General features: G+C 49.5%; 1 protein-coding gene across 1 annotated transcript in view; it reads right to left on the reverse strand.

Moving 5' to 3' along the window:
- USP35 (ubiquitin specific peptidase 35) overlaps positions 1-22,275 on the reverse strand; it is a 90,336-nt gene extending 68,061 nt beyond the window's left edge. Inside the window, exons 1-7 of the mRNA XM_059069507.2 lie at positions 21,940-22,275; positions 14,716-15,398; positions 13,587-13,719; positions 11,881-12,010; positions 11,353-11,454; positions 9,774-9,932; positions 5,157-5,350 (exon numbers count right to left, since the gene is read on the reverse strand). Of these exons, the coding sequence (XP_058925490.1) occupies positions 5,157-5,350; positions 9,774-9,932; positions 11,353-11,454; positions 11,881-12,010; positions 13,587-13,719; positions 14,716-15,388 (1,391 nt within the window). The 5' untranslated portion in view covers positions 15,389-15,398; positions 21,940-22,275. The remainder of the gene's footprint in view (positions 1-5,156; positions 5,351-9,773; positions 9,933-11,352; positions 11,455-11,880; positions 12,011-13,586; positions 13,720-14,715; positions 15,399-21,939) is intronic.
- Between the last annotated feature and the right edge of the window lie 104 nt (positions 22,276-22,379).

Below are 22,379 nucleotides of genomic sequence, written 5' to 3' on the forward strand. Positions count from 1 at the left end.
AGAAAACTCCCAAACTCATATTATGAGGCCACCATCACCCTGATACCAAAACCAGACAAAGATACCACAAAAAAAGAAAATTATTGGCCAATATCACTGATGAACATAGACATAAAAATCCTCAACAAAACACTAGCAATCCAAATCCAATAATACATTAAAAGGATCATACACCATGATCAAGTGGGATTTATCCCAGGGATGCAAGGATTTTTCAATATCTGCACATCAATCAGTGTGATACACTACATTAACAAACTGAAGAATAAAAACCATATGATCATCTCAATAGATGAAGAAAAAGCTTTTGACAAAATTCAGCACCCATTTATGATAAAAGCTCTCTAGAAAGTGGGCATAGAGGGAACCTACATCAACATAATAAAGGCCATATACGACAAACCTACAGCTAACATCATACTTGATGGTAAAAAGCTGAAAGCAGGGCTTCCCTGGTGGCACAGTGATTGAGAATCTGCCTGCTAATGCAGGGGACACAGGTTCGAGCCCTGGTCTGGGAGGATCCCACATGCCGTGGAGCAACTAGGCCCATGAGCCACAACTACTGAGCCTGCACGCCTGGAGCCTGTGCTCCGCAACAGGAGAGGCCACGATAGTGAGAGGCCCGTGCACCACGATGAAGAGTGGCCCCCGCTTGCCACAACTAGAGAAAGCTCTCACACAGAAACGAAGACCCAACAGAGCAAAAATTAATAAATTAATTAATAAACTCATACCCCCAACATCTTCTTTAAAACAAACAAAAAAAAAGCTGAAAGCATTTCGTCTAAGATCAGGAACAAGACAAGGATGTCCACTCTCGCCACTTTTATTCAACACAGTTTTGGAAGTCCTAGCTACAGCAATCAGAGGAGAAAAAGAAATAAAAGGAATCCAAATTGGAAAAGAAGAAGTAAAACTATCACTGTCTGCAGATGACATGATACTATATATAGAAAATCCTAAAAATGCTACCAGAAAACTACTAAGCTCATCAATGAATTTGGTAAAGTTGCAGGTTACAAAATTAATATACAGAAATCTGTTGCATTTCTATACACTAACAATGAAAGATCAGAAAGAGAAATTCAAGAAACAATCCCATTTATCATCACATCAAAAAGAATAAAATACCTAGGAACAGACCTTTCCTCCTTATGTAGGAACAGACCTACATAAGGAGACAAAAGACCTGCACTCCAAAAACTGTAAGATACTGATGAAAGAAACTGAAGATGACACAAACAGATGGAAAGATATATCATGTTCTTGGACTGGAAGAATGAATATTATCAAAATGACTACATTACCCAAGGAAATCTACAGATTCAATGTAGACTGAATCAATTAATTTGATCAATAAATTAATCCCTATCAAATTACCAATGGCATTTTTCACAGTACTAGAACAAAAAAATCTTAAAATTTGTATGGAGATACAAAAGACCCAGAATAGCCAAAGCAATCAGAAAAACAAAAAAGGAGCTGAAGAAATCAGGCTCCCTAACTTCAGAGTATGCTACAAAGCTACAGTCATCAAAACCACATGGTACTGACACAAAAACAGACACATAGATTGAAAGCCCAGAAATGACACGCACCTATGGTCAATTAATGTGCTATAAAGGAGCAAAGACTATACAATGGTGGAAAGATAGTCTCTTCAACAAATGGTGCTGGGGGGACTTCCCTGGTGGCTCAGTGGTTAAGAATCCGCCTGCCAATGCAGGGGACACGGGTTTGATCCCTGGGCCGGGAAGACCCCACATGCCGTGGAGCAACTAAGCCCATGAGCCACAACTACTGAGCCTGCGCTCTGGAACCCACGAGCCACAACTACTGACCCCGCCTGCTGCAACTACTGAAGCCCATGTGCCTAGGGCCCATGCTCTGCAACAAGAGAAGCCACCTCAGTGAGACGGCCACGCACCACAACAAAGAGTAGCCCCTGCTCACCATAACTAGAGAAAGCCCATGCACAGCAACAAAGACCCAACACAGCCAAAAATAAAAAATTTAAAAACCAAACAGTGCTGGGAAAACTGGACAGCTACATGTAAGAAAATGAAACTAGGGCTTCCCTGGTGGCGCAGTGGTTGAGAATCCACCTGCCGATGCAGGGCACACGGGTTCATGTCCCAGTCCGGGAAGATCCCATATGCCGCAGAGCGGCTAGGCCCATGAGCCATGGCAGCTGAGCCTGTGCGTCCAGAGCCTGTGCTCTGCAACGGGAGAGGCCACAACAGTGAGAGGCCCGAGTACCACAAAAAAAAAAAAAAAAAAGAAAGAAAGAAAGAAATTAGATCATTTTTTAACACCATACACAAAAATAAGCTCAAAATGGATTAAAGACATAAATGTGAGACTGGACACTATAAAACTCTTAGAGGAAAACACAGGCAGAACACTCTCTGATATAAATCACAGCAATACTTTTTTCGATCCAGCTCCCAGGGTAATGGAAATAAAAACAAAAATAAACAAATGGGGCCTAATTAAATTCAAAAGCTTTTGCACAGCAAAGGAAACAATAAACAAAACGAAAAGACAACCCACAGATTGGGAGAAAATGTTTGCAAATCATGTGACTGACAAGAGATTAGTCTCCAAAATTTACAAACAGCTCATGCAGCTTAATATCATCAAAACAAACAACCCAATCAAAAAATGGGCATAAGATCTAAATAGACATTTCTCCAGAGAAGACATACAGATGGCCAAGAAGCACATGAAAAGATGTTCAACATCACTAATTATTAGAGAAATGCAAATCAAAACTACAATGAGATATCACCTCACACCAGTCAAAATGACTATCATCAAAAATCCAAAAACAACAAATGCTGGAGAGGGTGTGGAGAGAAGGCAACTCTCCTACACTGTTGGTGGGAATGTAAATTGGTACAACTACTATGGAGAACAGTATGGAGGTTCCTTAAACACTAAAAATAGAACTACCATATGATCCTGTAATTGCACTTCTGGGTATATATCTGGAGAAAAACGTGGTCATGGTCCGAAAGGATACATGCTCCCCAATGTTCATTGCAACACTGTTTACAATAGCCATGACATGGAACCAACCTAAATGTCCATTGACAGAGGAATGGATAAAGATGTAGCACATACATACAATGGAATATTAGCCATTAAAAAGAATGAAATAATGCCATTTGCAGCAATAAGGATGGACTTAGATATTGTCATACTGAGTGAAGTAAGTCAGACAGAGAAAGACAAGTATCATATGATATCGCTTATATATGGAATCTAAAAAGAAATGATACAAATCAACTTATTTACAAAATAGAAACAGACTCACAGACTCAGAGAAGGAACTTATGGTTACCAGGTGGGAAGGGTGAGGGGAACAGATAGTTAGGGAGTTTGGGATTGACATGTACACACTGCTATATTTTAAATGGATAGGGCTTCCCTGGTGGCGCAGTGGTTGAGAATCCGCCTGCCAATGCAGGGGACACGGGTTCATGCCCCAGTCCGGGAAGATCCCACATGCCGCGGAGCGGCTGGGCCTGTGAGCCATGGCCGCTGAGCCTGCGCGTCCGGAGCCTGTGCTCTGCAACGGGAGAGGCCACAACAGTGAGAGGCTCATGTACCACAAAAAAAAAAAAAAAAAAACAAATAAAATGGATAACCAACAAGGACCTACTGCATAGCACAGGGAACTCTGCTCAATATTATGTGACAACCTAAATGGGAAAAAAATTTGAAAAAGAATAGATACATGTATATGTATAACTGAATCACTTTGCTGTACACCTGAAACTATCACAATATTGTTAACCAACTATATTCCAATATAAAATAAAGTTAAAAAAATTTCAAATCATGTATGTGATACGGGATTAATATTAGAATATACAAAAAGATTCCTCAAACTCAACAACAAAAAACAACCTGATTCAAAACTAGGTAATGGATTTAAATGTGTTCTTTAAATGTGTTCTTTGCCAAAGAACACATACAAATGGCCAATAAACACATAAAAAGATGCTCAACATCACTAATCATTAGGGAACTGCAAATTAAAAACTATAATGAGATACCACCTCACACCCATTAGGATGACTATTATCAAAAAAACAGAAAAGAAGTGTTGGGAGGATGTAGAGAAATCCCAACCCTTGTGCACTGTTGGTGGGAATGTAAACTGTGCTGCCAGTGTGGAAAACGATATGGAGGTTCCTCAAAAAAACTAAAAAACAGAACTACCATATCACCAAGCAATTCCACTTCTGGGTATGTAACCGAAAGAATCAGAAGCAGGGTCTCAAAGAGATATTTGCACTCCCGTGTTCATAGTGGCATTATTCACAACAGCTAAAACATGGAAGCAACCCAGGTGTCTGTCACTCTACTAATGAACAGATTACCAAAATGTGGCTTATACACACAATGGAATATTATCCAGCCTTAAAAAAGGAAAGAAATTCTGAAATATGCTACAATATGGATGAACCCTGAGGACATTTGCTAAGTGAAATAAGCCAAACAAAAAGACAAATACTGTACGATTTCACTTATATGAGGTACTTAAAGTAGAGACAAAATCATTGTAGAGACAAAGACGTATAACAGTGGTAGCCAAAGGCTGTCGGGAGGGGAGAATGAGAATATGGGAAGTTAGTGTTTAATAGGCACAGAGTTTCAGATTTACAAAATGAAAAGTGTTATAGGGATGGATGGTGGTGACGGCTGCACAACAATGTGAATGTACTAAGCAAGCCATAAGCTGGATAGGTAGCCATTGATGATGAAGACTTTTTTTTAGTAAAAGGGGGCATCTAACGCCAGGGTGAGTGGAAGTCCCACTATGGAAGACACTATCCACCCCCACGGACTCTAGCAGAAAAGTCAGTGATGTCGACCAACCCAGAGCAGACTCCCTTCCCACTGCAGCTGAGGCCCTGAATCCCCATCTCAAGTTTCCATCCGGTCTTGACCTACTGCCTTGGCAATGGCCTGGAGCCCTCTGGGAACTCTCACCTGCCCTTCACATACCCACAGACCTCAGGGAATTATGCCGATAACACAAAGCAGGACGCACCCTCTCCAACCCCTACCTCACCCCCGCACACCAGGGAGCCCAGAGGAGAGAAGCAGGGGCAGACAGGGAATTCAAAAGCAGCACCTACTCGGAAGCCATGAACAAGGCCTGAAGGATGCTGTTCACATAGCACGTGTTGCCCAGATTGATTAAACCAATCTTGCCGGTGTCTGACTTGGCCATGAGCCGGGGGTAGAAGCCAGCCAGCTCACTCTTCTGCGAGGTCCAGGCATCCTGCCCCAGCAGCTGCTTGATTCGGTCCTCATTGGGAACATGGAGGTCCTGAGGGGAAAACAAGCCAGCAGGACAGTGGGCACCAGATTTAGCTCTAAAAATATCACCTCCTCTGGGAAACCTTCTTGGACTACAGCCTACTACACACCTGCCCAAGCATACCACCCCAAAAATGTCCTAGAGATGTGTGAGAACAGCCCCTTGCTTTCAAACATGTTCTAGGTTTTCATCTTGACGTGTGAGCCTTCTACATGATCTTTCATGCCACAGCTGCCTTAAGAAAGGGGTAAAATCCCCACCGTGTAGATGAAAAAACTAAGACCCAGATAGAGAAAGAATTTTCTTAAAGGCAATAAGCGAGGAATCTACTAGATGTTAGATGAGCCCAGGATGTGACAGACTGTATGCATTGACAACACTGGCCCACTGGCCCAATCCAGCAGTGTCGCGATCTCAACCCTGGTCCTGACTCTTGTCCTCACAGCTCTCTGGCTGTGGTCAGTGAGCCTCTATGACTCAGTCAGTTAACCTCCCTGGACCTCAGTTTGCTCATCTGTCAAGTGGATACTCCTACCTTATATCAGTTTGGCATTCTATACTTTCACGGTGCTTGCTCCTGTTTTCACCTCCTCTACTTTAAAGTTTGCAGAGTCAGCTTTTTCGAATCAGTAACCCCCTACCCCAACCCTGAACTTGATCCTACAGTCAGGACAGTGGGAGGATCCTGGGGGTCTGAGGTATGGGTCCTTGGTCACGGCTCAGGGGTTAGCATGCTTTCCCCCTCATTATCCTTTTTCACATTAAACAGCTGCACTGAAAAGAATATTACCAAGCACTGGTTCTAATAATGACATATTTTAAAGAAAAACACCTAAGCATAATGCAGTATTACTTAGTAGATTTAAGCGATATTCATGACAGTTCCTCTAGCCCCGTTCTCATTTCCAGATCCTGAGCACAGTTCCTAGATTTGTCTAAGGCCCTTGAGCTTCAGACCAGCTTACACTGAAAGCCCTCGTTGCTGGCTCAAGCGGTGGTTTAACACATCTGCTCATGCATTTCCCAGGATCGTTTATCAGATAATTTATCAAGTTAGTCAGTCACCTCTCACAGATGATAAAAAATATAGTAGCTGTCTGAGGCAAGATAAGAAGATAAGGGCTCAGTATCTTCTCTCTTAGTCCCTTCTTTCTTCTTCCTATTATCGCCTATTCAATCCCCACCCCACACACACGTGAACAAATAGGGACAAAAAGACAAAACCGGCATAAAATAGATAACTAATAAGAACCTGCTGTATATATAAAAAAATAAAATTAAGAATAAAAAAAGAATCAAAGCTTAAAAAAAAAAAAAATGACAGAACCAACACCCCACCCTGCAACACAAGCACACAAGATGCAAAAATATGCACACTAGAAAAAAAACAATCCAATGCTTTTTCCCAAAGAAGGTAACTCTGTACTCTTAGGAGAATAAAGAGAATAAAACAAAAGCTTTCAAATACCTTTCAAGCTCCTCATGTTACTGGAAGTCTACATACCATGTAGCTCCCTCAGCAAGGACCACAGCTCCCAGAGAAACTGCCATGACTTAGTACAACTGCCTAAGTGAGAGGACTTTCCAGAATTTATAAAGGAGACTGTATATAAAAGATGTACTCCTATAACACATATGAAATAATTTTACAAACAATAAAACCCCATGAATACTTTGCTGCCTTGCCTCTCAAACTGGCTTGAAGCAAGGGATAGTCAAAGCCATAGGACAAATGTCACACATCTTCCTAGAGATATATTCACTAATATTCAAGGAAGAAAAATGTTTAAATTAAAACAAGTGTTTATGATTATGAAGTATATACTTGAATCTTGGAGATAAAATGAGATTTTAGAGAAACTCTGAGCTTGTGTCAGGCTGCAGGAGGGTAAGTCCCCTCCTCTGAGGTCAAGTACTTCAGAAGAAACGTTTGAGAAGCCCAGATCTGCTGGACCAAGCAGTCACACAGCCTGGTTTTCACCACCTTCCACTCTGCCTATCTTTCTGATATTCCCTCCCCTCCACCACACTTTACCACCAAACAGTACTTGCACATTCCTGCTCCCACACCTTACCCACTAACCTGTCTGGGGGCCTCCCTCCTGCCAGTCCCTATCCCTCAAGGTCTAACTCCTATATCCCCTCTCCAGAAGACTTTCCAGAATCTTCTCAAGTGGGGGTTCCACACTATCTATACCTGTCTTATACAGCCTAACTCCCTACACCTAGTTGTATAAGTATTTGCAGACTCACCTTGCCCACTGGATCAGACCATAGCCTCTAATGTGCAAAGCCTGGATCTCACTCAGCATAGGTTTCCCCTGGTGCCCAGAGCAGGGCCATGCTCCCTCCTCTTTGTTCACATCTCCATGATACCATACTTCACACTACAGTCCTGTTCATTCACTCAGACATTTATTAGACGCAGAGATCAAAATGACATGGTCCCCGCCCATCAGAAGCTCACAGTAACAGTCACTTCCAACAGGTTTAAGTCCTGTCTTCTCTGCTCAACCACCTCCACTGCCAGGGAGCTCATGATCTAGCAAGGCAGCTACTTCTATTGTTAGTTAGCTCTGACTGTTAAAAAAAAACAAACAAAAAACACCTCTTCCTCACATTAAGTTGGAAAAACTAAGAAAATCCAAGTAAATGCCAGAGATTTTGTTTGTTGTATCTACCACCTCTAACTCATGGTGGATTGTTCCCTTATGTGTTTTGTAATCTGGGGATTATAAACTCATCTTTAGTAGAATTCTATCTTTGTGGCGTGAAAGCAGTTTCATTTCTGTTTCTATTAGGCAATTCTTGGGTATTACAAGTTTATGACTACTTTCAATGAGCTTAGGGTGCTACAACACCAAAGAAGATAAGAATTTGAACCCCTAAACCCACACGAGAGCAGTCCAATGTTGACAATTTCTTTTTTCCCAATCCAGAGCCCAGACCAAGCCAGAGAACCTTCCTTGATGTCTACTTGGAACCATGTGTATTTTTTCCACAACACCCTTTCGCTAATGGTAAAGCCTTTCTTGGGTCCTGATTTACATGGGCCTCTCAGTGCTGATTCCCTGCTGGGGGCAGACCCTAAGCCTCAACTCCTGTCCCCACCGGCTCAAGCCCCTTGGGGACTGAGGTTGGCCATCTCACCCACGGCCCCTCCCCACCCAGGGCAAAAGAGTATCACCTCTCTTTTACCATTCTGGAATTTGGTTTTCTCTTCCTTTTTCGACCCAGGGGATTCCCCCTTGCTCTCTTGCAAGCTCAGCTATGTACTTAAAAAGACATCTGTTACATTTTAACAAGCATTTCTAGGTGTTTTGTAATGGGACACTTCTCAGGTTACCTATCTGCTGTGTTACAGAAATGGAAGTCTGATCAGAGGTTCTAAAAGGGCCACCACTTACCTGGATGTCTTTCACCCACACTTGGACCTGCCCTCTGTATCAAGCAATGGGAAAGGGCTCAGCAACCCTCAGCCCTGGCTGCATCTCCCACTGCCTCCATGACTGCATAAGACATCAAACCTCTCCAAGACTCATTTTCCTCATCTTTGAAACTGAAATAACAATAGTACCTGCCTCACAGGTTTCTAGTGAGCAACAGAGACAAAATATATGTGAAGACACTGCCGAGTGTGACTCTAGCTACAAATGTTATTGGCCTAGCAACCCAGCAAGCCCGGTTCAGAAGGCCTTTCTTCCTTGCAGCCTCTTCCTCTAACTGGAGATCTTTCCCTCCTCTGCCTCCTCGCCGCTCTCAGGCTGACCCTCACAGGCATTTCATAAGCTGCTTAGATCACAGTTACGGGTAAACACGTCAGTCACCCCTCTACACTGTGAGCTCCTCAAAGGGAGGAGACATGGTCTGCCTCACGCCTGTGTCCCCAGTTCCCAGCCTGGGCCTGGCACAGAGTAGGCCATACGTCTTGTGAAAAACTGTAAACCATCTCTGCTCTGGAATGCTCAGTCTAAGAGGAGACAGACGTACAGACAGTGCCAATGTGTGACAGAGGGATACACGAGGGCTGCGGAAGCTCAGAGAGGCCATGACCCAGCTGAGGGCACAGTGTTGGGGGGGTGTAATTTAGAGTTATCAGGGAAGGCTTCCTGAGGGAGAAACACTTGAGCAGAGCCTTCAAGAAGAAGGCTTGGTAGAAATAAGAGCTATCCAGGCAGAACAAGAGAGGAGTTTAAGTTAGAGAGATCGGCATATGCAAAGGCTCAGAACAATGGAGAGAGGAAGATCCATTGGGGGAATGGCAGGTGGCTCAGTGTGCCTGAAGCACACGATGGGCTGGGGGAGGTAATGGGAGACAGCCAGGGACCAAAGGATAGAGGGCTGCCACTAACCTGTAGTGTGGCCTTGAGCAAAGCCCAAATCGGCACCCTCCTCGGAGTGGGGCGCAGGAGCAGCGGGGACTGTCACTCACCTTGATGGCCTCCATGACGGGTTCGTACAGATCCGGGAAGCCCGGGAACCTGAACACCATGCAGTGGACCAGCTCCGCCAGCTGCTCCAGGCAGCTGGTCCCCGAATTGGAGTCCTCCTTGATCAGAGAGGCCACCATTGGGGGGATGTGAGGGAGGAGCTGTGAGAGCAGAGCAGGGTTAGTCAGCACCAGTTTACCCACCTGAGACATGGGATGGTGGTCAGTGCTGGAAGCACCCAGAGCTCCTTGAAGCAAGGAGGTGTGCCCAGCTGGCCACTGTGCCCCTTACCTATGGGGCTCTGAGCTCTGCAGGCAGGTGACTCTCTTTACCTGACCTTGGATACTCTTCCTCAGTCTCTTCATCTGTTTAATGGGACAAATAATTCCCTCCTCACAGCTAAGGGGAGGCCTGAGCCCGAGCCCCAGCTATTAAGTATCAGCCAACCAACCTGCCTGAAGAGCCTGAAGGTCTGAGTGACCAGGGCTATTCTGTCACCCAGGAGTGATGCTGGGGCCACAGTGTGGTCAGCTGGTGGCAGCTCTGACAGAACACGAGCAGCAGCAAACGTTTATATGTCAAGCACTCACAGTGACATGTGGCAATTACTATCCCCATCTTATAGAGAAGAAATTAAAGTTAGAGAGGTGATGTAATTTGCCCAGGATTTCATCATGGGTTCTGGGAGAAGCTGGTGTCTGAGCCAGGTCTGTCTGAACTCAAAGTCCATTTCTTTCCTCTGTGCTACAGCATTAACTTTCAAACCCACAGGGGAGCTACACCATACTGTCCCAGGGATGGAAGAGTCAGGCCACAGAAACTGGGAGCAGGGGAGCTTGGGAGAAGGATGAAAAGAAATAAATATCTATCAAGTCCCTAGAATATGGCAGGCTCTTGATAAACATCACCTCATCTAATCCTGTCCCACCCAACCCAGCCCCTGAGAGGTAAGTGCCTGGCCCAAGATCACCCCATCTAGTAAATGACAGAGCTGGGACTCAACCACACATAACCCCAATCCCTGGTTCTGTGCTTTTCCCACTGCACAAAAATCAGGAAGCATAAAGTTTTTGCAGTGACCAAGGACCATGAGAAGCTAGGAAGGACACTGGATCAGGAGTCAGACCAACTCAGCTGGAATCTTCCTTGTACTGCTCACCAGCTGTTACCTGGGACATGCAACCTAATCTCCCTAAACTGCAGTTTCTTAGCTCAAAAATGGGGGAAACGATAGAACCTCCCTTTGGGGCTACTCCAGGAGTAAAATGAATGAACACGTGGACTGTCTTTAGCACTGTGCCTGCCACACAGCTGGCGCCCAAGTAACACAGCTGCCATCATTCTAGGCCTGTCACTCTACTCGGGGCCCATGGGGACGTCACACCCCTTCTTTGGCCTCAGTTTTCTATCTGTAAAATTGGTTCTCAAGTCTCCTCCAGTCCTAACGTCCGGGACTTGGAGGTCTTGGGCTTCAAGCCCCAACCCCTTAAGCCCCAACAGAGACAGCATGTCTGGCCTCCAGCCAGATCTGTGGAGGATGCAGGACCGCCCATCTTCGGGGCAACACACAGGGGCCCTTACCAGGTGGAAGGCCTCATGGGAGTGCTGGAAGGTCAGGAGCATGTACTTGAGGACAGACAAGGCGGCTCCCCGGACAATGGGATACAGAAGTTTGGAGAAAACCTGGAAGAAAGCCTCTGGTCAGGAGTCCCCTGGGCCTGGGCCACCCAAGGTCAAGTGTAGCCATAGGCCTGAAAGGGGGCCGAAGATGCCAGAGTTAAAGCAGCAGACCCATGTGGGAGTAAGAACACAGAGGTGCTCACAGACCTGGGTGGATGGATGGGTGGTGAGATGGACAGCAAGACAGTTAGATATCTGATGGATGGATGGATGGATGGACAGACCAAAAGTGACAGACACACAAACTTGAATGAAGAGCCAGAAGAATGAATGGGGGAAACCTGAAGCCCAGAGAGAAGCAGTGAATTGTCCCAGGTCACAGCAAGCTTGGGTGGGAGCCCCGTGCTCTGCCTCCCAGACCTGCATTGCCCCTGGCAAGAGACTAGCAGGAAAGGCCAGAAGCCAGGGCTAGGACAGGGGCCCACCAACCTTCTCAATTTTGGCGAGTGACACCTCGATCAAGATGCTGAACTTCTTAACAGCAGCCAGGCCCTTCAGCAGTGCAATGATCCACTTGTCAATGTTCTTCCCCAGGGGCCAGGACACCCAGTCGATCATCCTGGTGAGGGGAGTGACAGTGACACAAGGACCGGAGAGGCCCGAATGCCTGGCAGGGGGCAGCCCAGGGACCAGCCATAATGACCTGAGATCCCCCCACACTGACTCACACCTACACAGGGCAGCCCTGGGATCCATGGGATGAACAGGACACCTCTGGGAACTGAAAATATGCCCAGCACAGGCACCTGGCAGAGACTGGGGCTCCCAGCCCGGCAGAAGGGGAACCAGGCCCTCTCAGTACCCCAAACCTCACCCCATACACAGTGAGCTGCAGTGGCAGAACAGGGCTTTTGGCTGCCTCTGTCCAGACTGTGAGGCCCAATGGCAGGAGGAGTACTGCCCCCAGGTTGGAAGCTCTGGCTCCAGCAAACCCTTGCTTGTGACCTGGAGCAAGTCACTTACTCTCTCTAACCTCAGTTTCTTCCTCTGTCAAATGGGGATAATACCTATCTCACAGGTTTGTTATATGAGTTAAAAGAGATAACAATAGCTAACAGCTAACATTTATGTCATATTCACTCTGTACCAGGCACTGCTCCATCTGCCTTACATGTATTAACCCTTCTGACCTCCTCAAGATAATGCCTGCATTCACTGAGCATGAAGCTGCCACACAGTAGGTGCTCAGGAAAACGTCACTAGTATCATTATTTTTATATTCAGTAGACTGGGCTATGAAGAGAACAACAGAGAGCAAAGCAAATAGTAGTAATTATGGTAATAACAGCTACCATCACACTGTTCTATGCACTTCACACATAATATCTCATTTTATCTAATTCAATCCTCACAACAAACCTGTAAGATGGGTTCAATTATACTACAAATTATGGATGAGGAAGCTGAGGCATAGAGGGGTTGAGTTACTTGCCCAGAGTCACACAGGCAAGAAGTGGGAGAGCGAGGATTTGAACTCGGGCAGCTTATCTCTAGAGCCTACACTCTTACCCACTGAAGACAAGGAATCCAGGAAGGCCCAATGGAGACAGTGGATCTGCACACAGGTAAGGAAAGAATGGCGGCGGGGGGGGATGCCAGGTGGATGGGGTCTGCAGAGCCAAAGGCCTGCAGGCAGGAGGGTAGGTGTCATATTCGGGGATCACTGGCCGGGCAGATGTGGCTAGATCACAGGTGCAATGATGTTCAAATGAGGTGGGGGATGTGCAAGAGCTCTGTGAGCTGAAAAGCACCCAAACTCTGTTTCTCATACTTGCCAAACTCAGAAAGCACTTCATTAAAGTAATTTTATCTCCTATCATTGACCCTGTGGAAACCTGACAACTTCTTATACCACCTCTGCTATTAGAGAGGGGAGAAATGAAGCTCAGCGAGTTCACTGACTTGTCCAGGGTCACAGAGTCGGTACCCAGACTGAGAGCATCACTAGGGCAAGGCTCTCTGTGTCTGACACATCCAGTATGGGGCCAGGCACAGGAAGGGCTCAAAGAAGCGTGGATGAATGAACAAGCATGAGGGCCTGGGCCCTCTGACACTGTATATAGCCCAGCAATCCCACCCAGTGGCAGGGGCTTCTGGGAGAAAGAGACCTGACCACCACTCATCCCTCAGCCCACCTGCTGATGGCAGTCAGCATCTGGGAGTCGGTCACACTGTCATCATTGCTGAGGTTCCGGACGACACCATCCATGAGCTCCAATGGGAGGTGCTGGACCACACTGGCCAGGGCGCTAGATGGCGGCTCCTCCTCTGGAACAGGTGCCTGGGCTGAACTTTGCAGGACAAGTGGACCCCACACCTCCCCTATCACCTCATGTCCTTCATGCTGCCAAGGAACTAAGGAGCCTCTGCAAAGAGCACATCAGGGCCACCTCTTTGCCTCCTATAGCATTCCAGACTCTGCTCTCATCTTAGCTCATTCACTCAACAAACCTTCACTGGCACTGCTTTGGCCCTGTGCTGGGCAAAGAAAAAAGCACTAACCCCCAGCTGTGCAGGTATAGGCAAGGCCCTTAGATGGGGTAATACTGGAGCTGGCAAGAACAGGTAGGAGGGCTATGTGACTCGGCGGAAGGGAGGACATTCCAGGTGGAACCCCATAGAGATGAAAAAAAAATTAGTTATCAAAATTGGTTGTCCAGTTGTATAAAGACCTAGGTCCTTATACACCTGGCCTTGGTTCTTCCTCCTGCCAGGTACATTCCCTTCCTTTCCCCTGAACAGCCCTATCATCAGGGAAGGCACAGATTTTATTTCAGTCATTTAAACTACAGCCCAATTTCCACAGTTGTCAACGGAGGGCCAAGATTTACAATTCAGTTGACACATATAGGTTCTATCACGTCTCCAGACCTTCCCCTCTGCTTGCCCTGAGTACCTTACCCCTGCTGCCTGGTGCTGCCCAGCTCTCAAGGCCTGACTCAAAAGTCGTCACTTCTACGAAACCCACCTGACCTAACGGGCATGATGACCACCCCACATCCTGTTGTCTCAGCCCCCTGGTCCTCCTCCAGGCCCGACTGATGTGGGTCCCCTCCTCTCTGCATGCCCAGCAGGCACCACCGGATAGGAGCCCCCCACCCGGCAGCAGCTCAGGAGGAGCCTGCTAACTAAACGAAGGAACAGCACCCGCCCCCCCCACACACACACCTGTGCACTAGCATGCACACGCCACACCACCAGGTGGGCACACCACACAGGAGACTACGCACGCATGGGCCCCGCCCGCCCCGACCACACACGCACCTGTGCAGGAGATGACGGCGAACAGCTCCTTGAGGCAGGGCAGTATGGCGGCAGGCTGCGCGCGCCACAGCTGCGCCAGGAGCCCGCTCACCTGCTGGGCCTGCTCCAGGAACTCCACGGCGCCCTCCTCGCCGTCGGCCGGGCAGCGGAAGCGGCCGAGGCAGCGCACAAGCTGCTGGCAGAAGAGCAGGCGGTGAGGGCCGTCAGGGACGCAGCGCGGGTGCCGCGCCAGCAGCCGCGCCACCTGCGCACAGGCCGCGGGCCCCGGGCGCTCACACACGGTGCGCAGCACCTCGCGCCGCAGCAGCGCGAACACCTCATCGGCCGAGGGCCCCTCGGGCAACAGCTGCAGGCCGAGCTGCACACAGGCCAGTGCGCGGGCTCCCGGCGGCCCGGCGCCACCCTGCAGCAGGCGCAGCACGCGGCGCGCGCTGAAAAATTCGGCGAAGACTTCTGGGTGGTGGCGGCCGGCCACGTGCAGCAGCTGGCAGCCCACGCGGCGGGGCAGCTCGTCGGCGCCGCTCACGTAGAGGCGCGTGCCCAGCGCCAGCAGCGCCAGGCACTGCTCCCGCTCCAGTGGCTGCCGCGCCGCCTCCAGCACACGCCGCACCAGCCCTTGCTTTACGCTCGCGGGGTATGATGACGTCACCACCGCCTCCAAGATCTTGTCCATGGCGGCCACGCTGCAGGGAACAGGGAGCAGGGTCACACTCTGCCCGACAGGACTGATCCCCCACGTGGTGCCCTGCGTGCCGAGGCTTGGGGGCGAGCAGCTCAACCTCTCTGGGCCTCAGTTCCCCATCTGTGAAATGGGGCAAGGATACCTACCTCCCCAGGAGGTGATGTGATGAGGTGAAGCATAATGCCTGGCATATAATAAGCCCCAGTGGGTCGTAGTTATTGCTGATGAGCGCCTTTCATCTCACAAAGCCAACACCTGAGCCTTCCCCCTCCTCCACCCCTTTGTCCCTCTTTCCTCAGGCCTCCCTGGGAACCTCCGTCGGTTCTTGGCGAGGCAGGTAAGAGCTGGATCTAGAAGCTGCTGTCCACGGTCTTGGCCAAGCCATGTCCTGTGGGAAGATGAGCTGTACACATACACAAATCACACCTCCAGAAAGGAAGGGCTGACAAGCCTTCCAGAGATCCCTGGTGCACTTTATTCTGCCCCCAATCAGCTTCTTGCTCTTTCTCAAACAACCTACCCTTTTCCTCTTTGTGTTCCTTGTGCCTTTTGCCTGAAACATCCTATCTCCCAAGACCTCCACCACTAACACATATTCATAGAACCAGGCAAAGTCCTACTTTCCTTTAAAGCCCACTTCAAACACCCAATCCTTAATGAGAACCTCCCTGGACTTCCAGGCATGAATTCATCCCTCATCTGGACTCCTACAGCCACCTGTGGCCTCTTCCTTTATTGCAGCTGGGATCACATAGTGCGGGGTTGTACGGGTCTGAATCTCCTCCACTAAGGCAGATCATCTCATCTCTTGTGCTCAACCCTGCAGGTAGGCCCTGTGGCCTCCCAAGCCTCAGCCCACACCAGCCCCTCACTGTGGGCTCACTATGTCCTCCCTGCCCCGGGCTTTTGCACTCGCTTTTCCCTCCCCTCCTTGCTTGGCTCACCCTGCAGAGCTCAGCTCAAACTTCTTCCACACAGAAGGCCTGTCTGACCTCCTTGTATGGGTCAAACGCCCCTGTTAACAATTTCAGAGCATCCTGTCCTCCTTTATAGCACTTATCATGATTACTTGATTGGGGTCATCCTCCTCCACTATACTATATAGGTTCCTGAGGGCAGGAACCAAGTCAGGTTTTGTTTACCACAGTATCCCCAGCACCTCTCACAGTGCCTGGCACACAGTAGGCATTTGTTGAATAAGCAAATGCAGAGTGTGGTGTGAGTTACTGCTACCTTGTTCCTCTGAGCCATAATATACTTCCCTCTGTCCTTCCACTCCATTTTAGCTGTTTTCTGGAAGACTTCATCCCAAGCTGACCCACTTTGATTCCTGATTCTCATGTTGGTTCCCACAGGTTCAGCTCCTAAAAGGCAGGACCACTTCTTTGCTTCTTTGTATAATCCCACACTAGGCAAGACCCAATATAAAGTTCAGTATACGCTAAGTGTTTAATTAAACTTACTGTCTCAGTGAAAACTACTCTATTGTTAAGACCTGGAGTAGGTGTGAAGACAAGCCAGAAATATCCTAGATGAGGGGCCGGAAACTTTTATGCTAAACCACAGATACTGTGGGACCCCAAATATGTGTCAGACCCTATGGAGACACTCCCTTCGCTGTCCTAGCTCTCCACCGAGACCAAACCTCCATTACTGCGTGTGTTACAATGCAATGGGCACATTTGTTTCTCTCTCTCTCACCAGGCTGTGAGCTCCTTGGGGCAGGGACCAGGCTTATTTCTCAATGGCTGGCATTTCCCATGACAGTCACTGCAGAGTAAGGTTAGACGGTGTAGCCAGGGCACAGATCAGTGGTTCCTGAATGCTGGCCTGGTTGCCTCAGAATCACCTGAGCACTTAGTACAAGTTCATATGCCCACGGCCCACCCCAAGCTTGGAATGGTGTTACACTCTATTCTTTGAGATTCAACCGGGATGCATTCTGCTTACCATCCAGCTTACTTATGCTCTCTGAGCCTCTATTTCCAACCCGCAGGGCTGATGTGAAGACAAATATAAAGGCTGGGCACAAGGAAGTGCTCAGAAAGTATCAGTCCCCTTTGCTTTAGAAGCAAAGTCCTTGCTCTTAGGAGCTCCCTGTCAGTCCGATGGTGGAGACAGATACATTGGTAAAGAGTGCCGAAACAAGGCATACTCCCAAAAGGTCTTTAAAAGTGTCTTTAAAAATGGCTCTGCGGGCTTCCCTGGTGGTGCAGTGTTGAGAATCAGCCTGCCAATGCAGGGGACACGGGTTCGAGCCCTGGTCTGGGAGGATCCCACATGCCGCAGAGCAACTAGGCCCATGAGCCACAGCTACTGAGCCTGCATGTCTGGAGCCTGTGCTCCGCAACGAGAGGCCGCGATAGTGAGAGGCCCGTGCACCGCGATGAAGAGTGGCCCCCGCTTGCCACAACTCGCACAGAAACGAAGACCCAGCACAGCAAAAATAAATTAATTATTTTTTTTTTTAAATGGCTCTGCCTTCAGCCCTGGTCCACTCTTTCCTGGGCAGTCCCTTGCAGACCATCCTCCAAACCCCTACCCTGCCCTCCAGGCTAGTGGACTTAATATGCTTTCAACCCAGAATGCCAAGAAACCCTGGTACTCAGGCAACCAAGGAGAAATCCTAATCGATGAGATATTGACATCATGTGTGGAGGAAGAGGACCTGGGGGCAGGCAGAAATGGAGTTCTGGAGCTAAGGAAGGCTCTGAAAGTGGAAAGAAAATCAAACTACGAATGAGGAGTCCTGCATTCTAGTGTGACCTGGAGTAAATCCCATTTAGTCCTGCAACTCATTGTGTGACCTTGAGCACGTAATACCGTGAGCCTCTTTTCTGTAAAATGGGGATAAATGATATCAGGCTGAACCACATCAAAGTGAGGTATCAGGTGCTGGCAATTTCCTATCATTCTACCTGATACCTATCACATAAGGTGGTCTGTGCCTGGCAGCTGGGAGCTTGGTCAGTGGAGCCATTCAGTGTGGGCTCTGATCTCTGAGGCCAGCCCTGCAGCCTCTGTGCAGTCTGTGGCCTGACCACTCCAGCAAACCCTGCCTATCTGCCCCCACTCCCACGCAGGCAGTTTGAGGTCAGCTGTCACCATGGTCACCAACAAACCCACTCAGTAATATCCTGGATGCATTCATGCAAAGGGGTTTTTAGAGCAGTGGACCTCACCTGACCCATCCCAGGCCACGGAAGGGAGGCAGAACAATGCCTGCTCTCCCCACAGCATGGATGGGGAAGTCAAGGATCAACAAGGGAGAAAGACACGGCCTTGGCAGGGTGGGATTAGAACCTGCACTCATCCTCTCTAGGGGAGGAAGCAGCAGACCCCCAGCACTCCTCAGGGGAGGATGGGTTACCCTTCCTTCTAGGCTCTGGATGAGGATATGGCCTGTCGACACTGGCTCTGACCCAAGAGACAGCTGCCCCATGCCAAGTGCAGCAGCAAACAGCAGCCATGTCCTCCCTCAGAAGAGCCTGCGTTAAAGCAGGAGACTAAGGTTCTCTGCTTTCAGAATAACCAGGTGACCTTGGGTGAGTCCCTGCTAGGACTCCTCAGCCTTCTCATCTGGAAAATGGGGACCATTCTGAGCCTACCACTGATGAGGTTGAGACAAGGTATAAAAAAGATAAGGGCAGGGAGTTTCCTGGTGGTCTAATGGTTAAGACTCGGGGCTTTCACTGCCATGGCCCAGGTTTAATCCCTAGTTGGGGAACTGAGATCCCTCAAGACACAAGGCAGCGGCCAAAAAAAAAAAAAAGATAAGGGCCAGATAATAGATAAGAATAGGTAAGAGTCTATTCTTGGGACATCTGGCACTGAGAGGCAAAACTGCCACTGTCGGGGAGGAAGACGAGGAGACACATATACTCCTGATCCAGCTGATTCTACAAGGAATTTCATCCATTAGCCCTCAAAGCCAACTCATCATTTCCACTCTCTCCCCTGAGCTCCAGCCCCACCCAAGATCAGCTCCTCTTTACCTCTGGCCTGGACTAGTGCAGAAGCCTCTTAACCAATCTCCTTTTTCCCCTCCTCAATCCATCCTCCACTAGACATGTGTCCTGCAGGAGTACAGAGTCCAGGCTGCAAACCCAGTCCAGCCATTACCCCCACTGTGGCCACAGCCATCAATGCTGGTGTTTTTCCACCTCTCAGAGCCTCTGAACCCCAGAATGGGAGATGATCACCTGCCCACCCCTTAGCCTTTCCCAGCCAGTGCTGCGGCTCCTCCCCACACCCTTGGCTTATATCTCTCAATGCTGACATGACAGCCTGGGAGTCCCAGCAACACCCAGCCCGCTCCAGGACGCACAGTTAGCACACAAGAAAATCATGATCCCTCTCCTGGAAGGCTCAGATCCCTTTAACTGTCCCTCTCAAATGACCCTCCACCTTTCCACTGTATATTGACAGGTCTCTGTTCCTGCATAGTAGAGCCTGACTATATTCGATCTCCATCACCCGTCACCCCCAAAGCACCGTGTGTGTGTGTGTGTGTGTGTGTGTGTGTGTGTGTGTGTGTGTGTTAACAGCTCCAATGTCCTGCCTCACGCCCTCCCTGGGCCCAGCTCAGACTTCCCCATCCCTCCCTGGTCTTTCCGACACACCCTGCAAATATCATCAGATTACCTCATTAGACAATAAACTCCATCCTGCCATGCCCCTGCCCAGAACCCTCAAGGCCCCCCAACCCCTTCAGGATAAGGTCCAAACTCCAGAGCCTGACATTCAAGTCCTTTCTGTGACACTAAGCTAATAAAGGGGCAGGGTGGGAGATGAACTTGACAAACTCCATTTAGCGGTGAATCTACAGGAATTTGACCAGTGGGCTTTTTCCTGCTCAACACTTTGGTGAAGTTTTCTCTGCTGAGAAAGGGCTTCTTCCTCTTCTCTCCTGGCAAATTCTGACTCATCCTTCAATGCCCAGGTCACATGCCCCCTCCTCTGGGAAGCCTTCCCAAATCCCCCTGCAACTCTATCTTTGGGTTTTGGCTTCCAAAGGCCCTCTTCGCTTCTCTCATCCCTGGGCAGTGTAACTGGATTGATTCTATGCCCATCTCCCCGACCAGACCGGGATCTCCTTTGGTAGGAAGTAGGTCCGGTCCCCCATCTGTGCCCAGTGCCCAGCACAGGACCAGGCACAGAGGTGAAGGAGTGCCAAGTGACCGAGAGACATGTGACAGCAAGATAAGATAAAACCAAGAATATGATCAGAAAAGCACCTTCCAGGGACTGGCCTAACCCTTGGTCCGGTCACTGCCCCCTCATCTGCCCAGATCTGGTCTTGCATATCCATCACCCTGAGAATCTTAAACATCAGCCAAGAAAGCCCCTACAGAGGTCACTGGATGAGCTATTCTAGAAATGACTCAAACAACCAAAGCTGAAGAAAAAGAAAACAACAAACAAACAAACAAACCTGTTCCTGGTTAACCCTCAGGTCAAAAGTTCACAGCATTTCATGGGACAGGGGAGGGGGCTTCAAGGGCTCATTCAATCTCTCCACACCCCAGAGCACAGCAGCCCCTCCAAGCCCCAGCAATGAGGAGCCCTTTTCCTTTCCTCTCTGACCCTCACACCCAGTCTCCCTCCTTTGACTCCCCTGGGTGCTGGAGCTGCCTGGGATGGGCAGGGGGTGGGGGGAGCACCAGGCTGTGCCTCCTGACACCCAGAAGTCCCTCCATCCCTCGTCCCCCAGGTCTCTAGTCAGCAGCATTTCTCTCTGTATTTTTTAACTGAACTTCTACCTAACGCAGCCCCGGGAAGGATCCCCTCGCCATACTACTGGGAGGCACTCCTTTGGGCCAAACTGTCGCCAGGAAAGAAAAAAAAAAAAAAAAAAAAAAAAAAGTGGGGTGGGGGAAGGTTACTAGTAAAACCCAACTGCCCTTTTACCGAAGGGGAACTGAGGAGGAGAAGGGAAGAAGGTGGGAGCATACATTCGCTTCTCATGAACCCATCCCCAATGCGGGCCACCCCTCACATACCTCTGATGCCCGCGTCCCCACCCCCATCCCAGGCTTTCTGGAAGGGCGGGCACCAGGCTGACACATCGAGGTCTCTTGTTCGCAAGGGTTCTTGTAGGAGGAGTACGCCCTGGCCGAGGATACTGAGAATAGCTGAAGCCCATTCCAAGCGGAGGCGGCCTCTTGGCCCCCCAGTTTGCACCCCAGCTCGACCCCACCCCTCCCTCCAGTTATACCAGTGCACCCGCTTCCAGCCCAGACTGGGGCTGCGGACCCCACGAAAGGCTGGCGAGCTTCATGACACTGGGCGCCGGTGCTCTCAGCCCTGAGGGGGGCGGGGGCAGGGGCGGTATCTCTATATACACAATTGATGAAGGAGATTGCGGCCCAGAGAGGGGCAGCTACTCGCCCAAGGTCACACAGCCAGGCCCAGTATGCACCTAGACCTCCCGCCTCCCAGCCCCGGACTCTAAAAGCCCTACGCGCGCGTCCGGGCTCTCGAACCATCTGGGTGCTGACACTCCCTCCCCGCAAGCTACACACACGCCCCAGCCCCCTTACCTCTGTAACCCCAGTGGCCCCTGCCTCAGAGTCAGCTCCTGGGCGGGGCGCTCAGGCCGGGCAGGACCAGGCTGGGCCAGGCTAGGTCAGGGCGGGTCCTTTGCTTCCCCCAGAGTGGAGACGCCCTCCGCCAGGTCCCAGACAGCTGGGATGCTGCTTCCACTGAAAAGCCCAACCTCTCCACCCACTCTGCACAAGTCTGGAACAGGGGAGCCCAACTCAGCGGCGCGGCCACGGGGCTGCGGGACGAAGTGGGGGGGAGGGGCGAGGTGCGGGAAACGGGGCGGAGCCGGAGCGGGGGACCACCCCGCGAGCAGCCACTCGGGCCGCGTCCCCTTTAAAGCCAGCCGGCCTGAACGCTGGCGGGGGCGGAGTGGGAGCTGGACGGCTAACTGCAATGCCTCCTGGGAGATGGAGTTCGAAGTCGACGCGCCGAGCTG

Source organism: Kogia breviceps, chromosome 7 (assembly GCF_026419965.1).
Source record: "Kogia breviceps isolate mKogBre1 chromosome 7, mKogBre1 haplotype 1, whole genome shotgun sequence".
Taxonomy (NCBI): Eukaryota; Metazoa; Chordata; class Mammalia; order Artiodactyla; family Physeteridae; genus Kogia; species Kogia breviceps.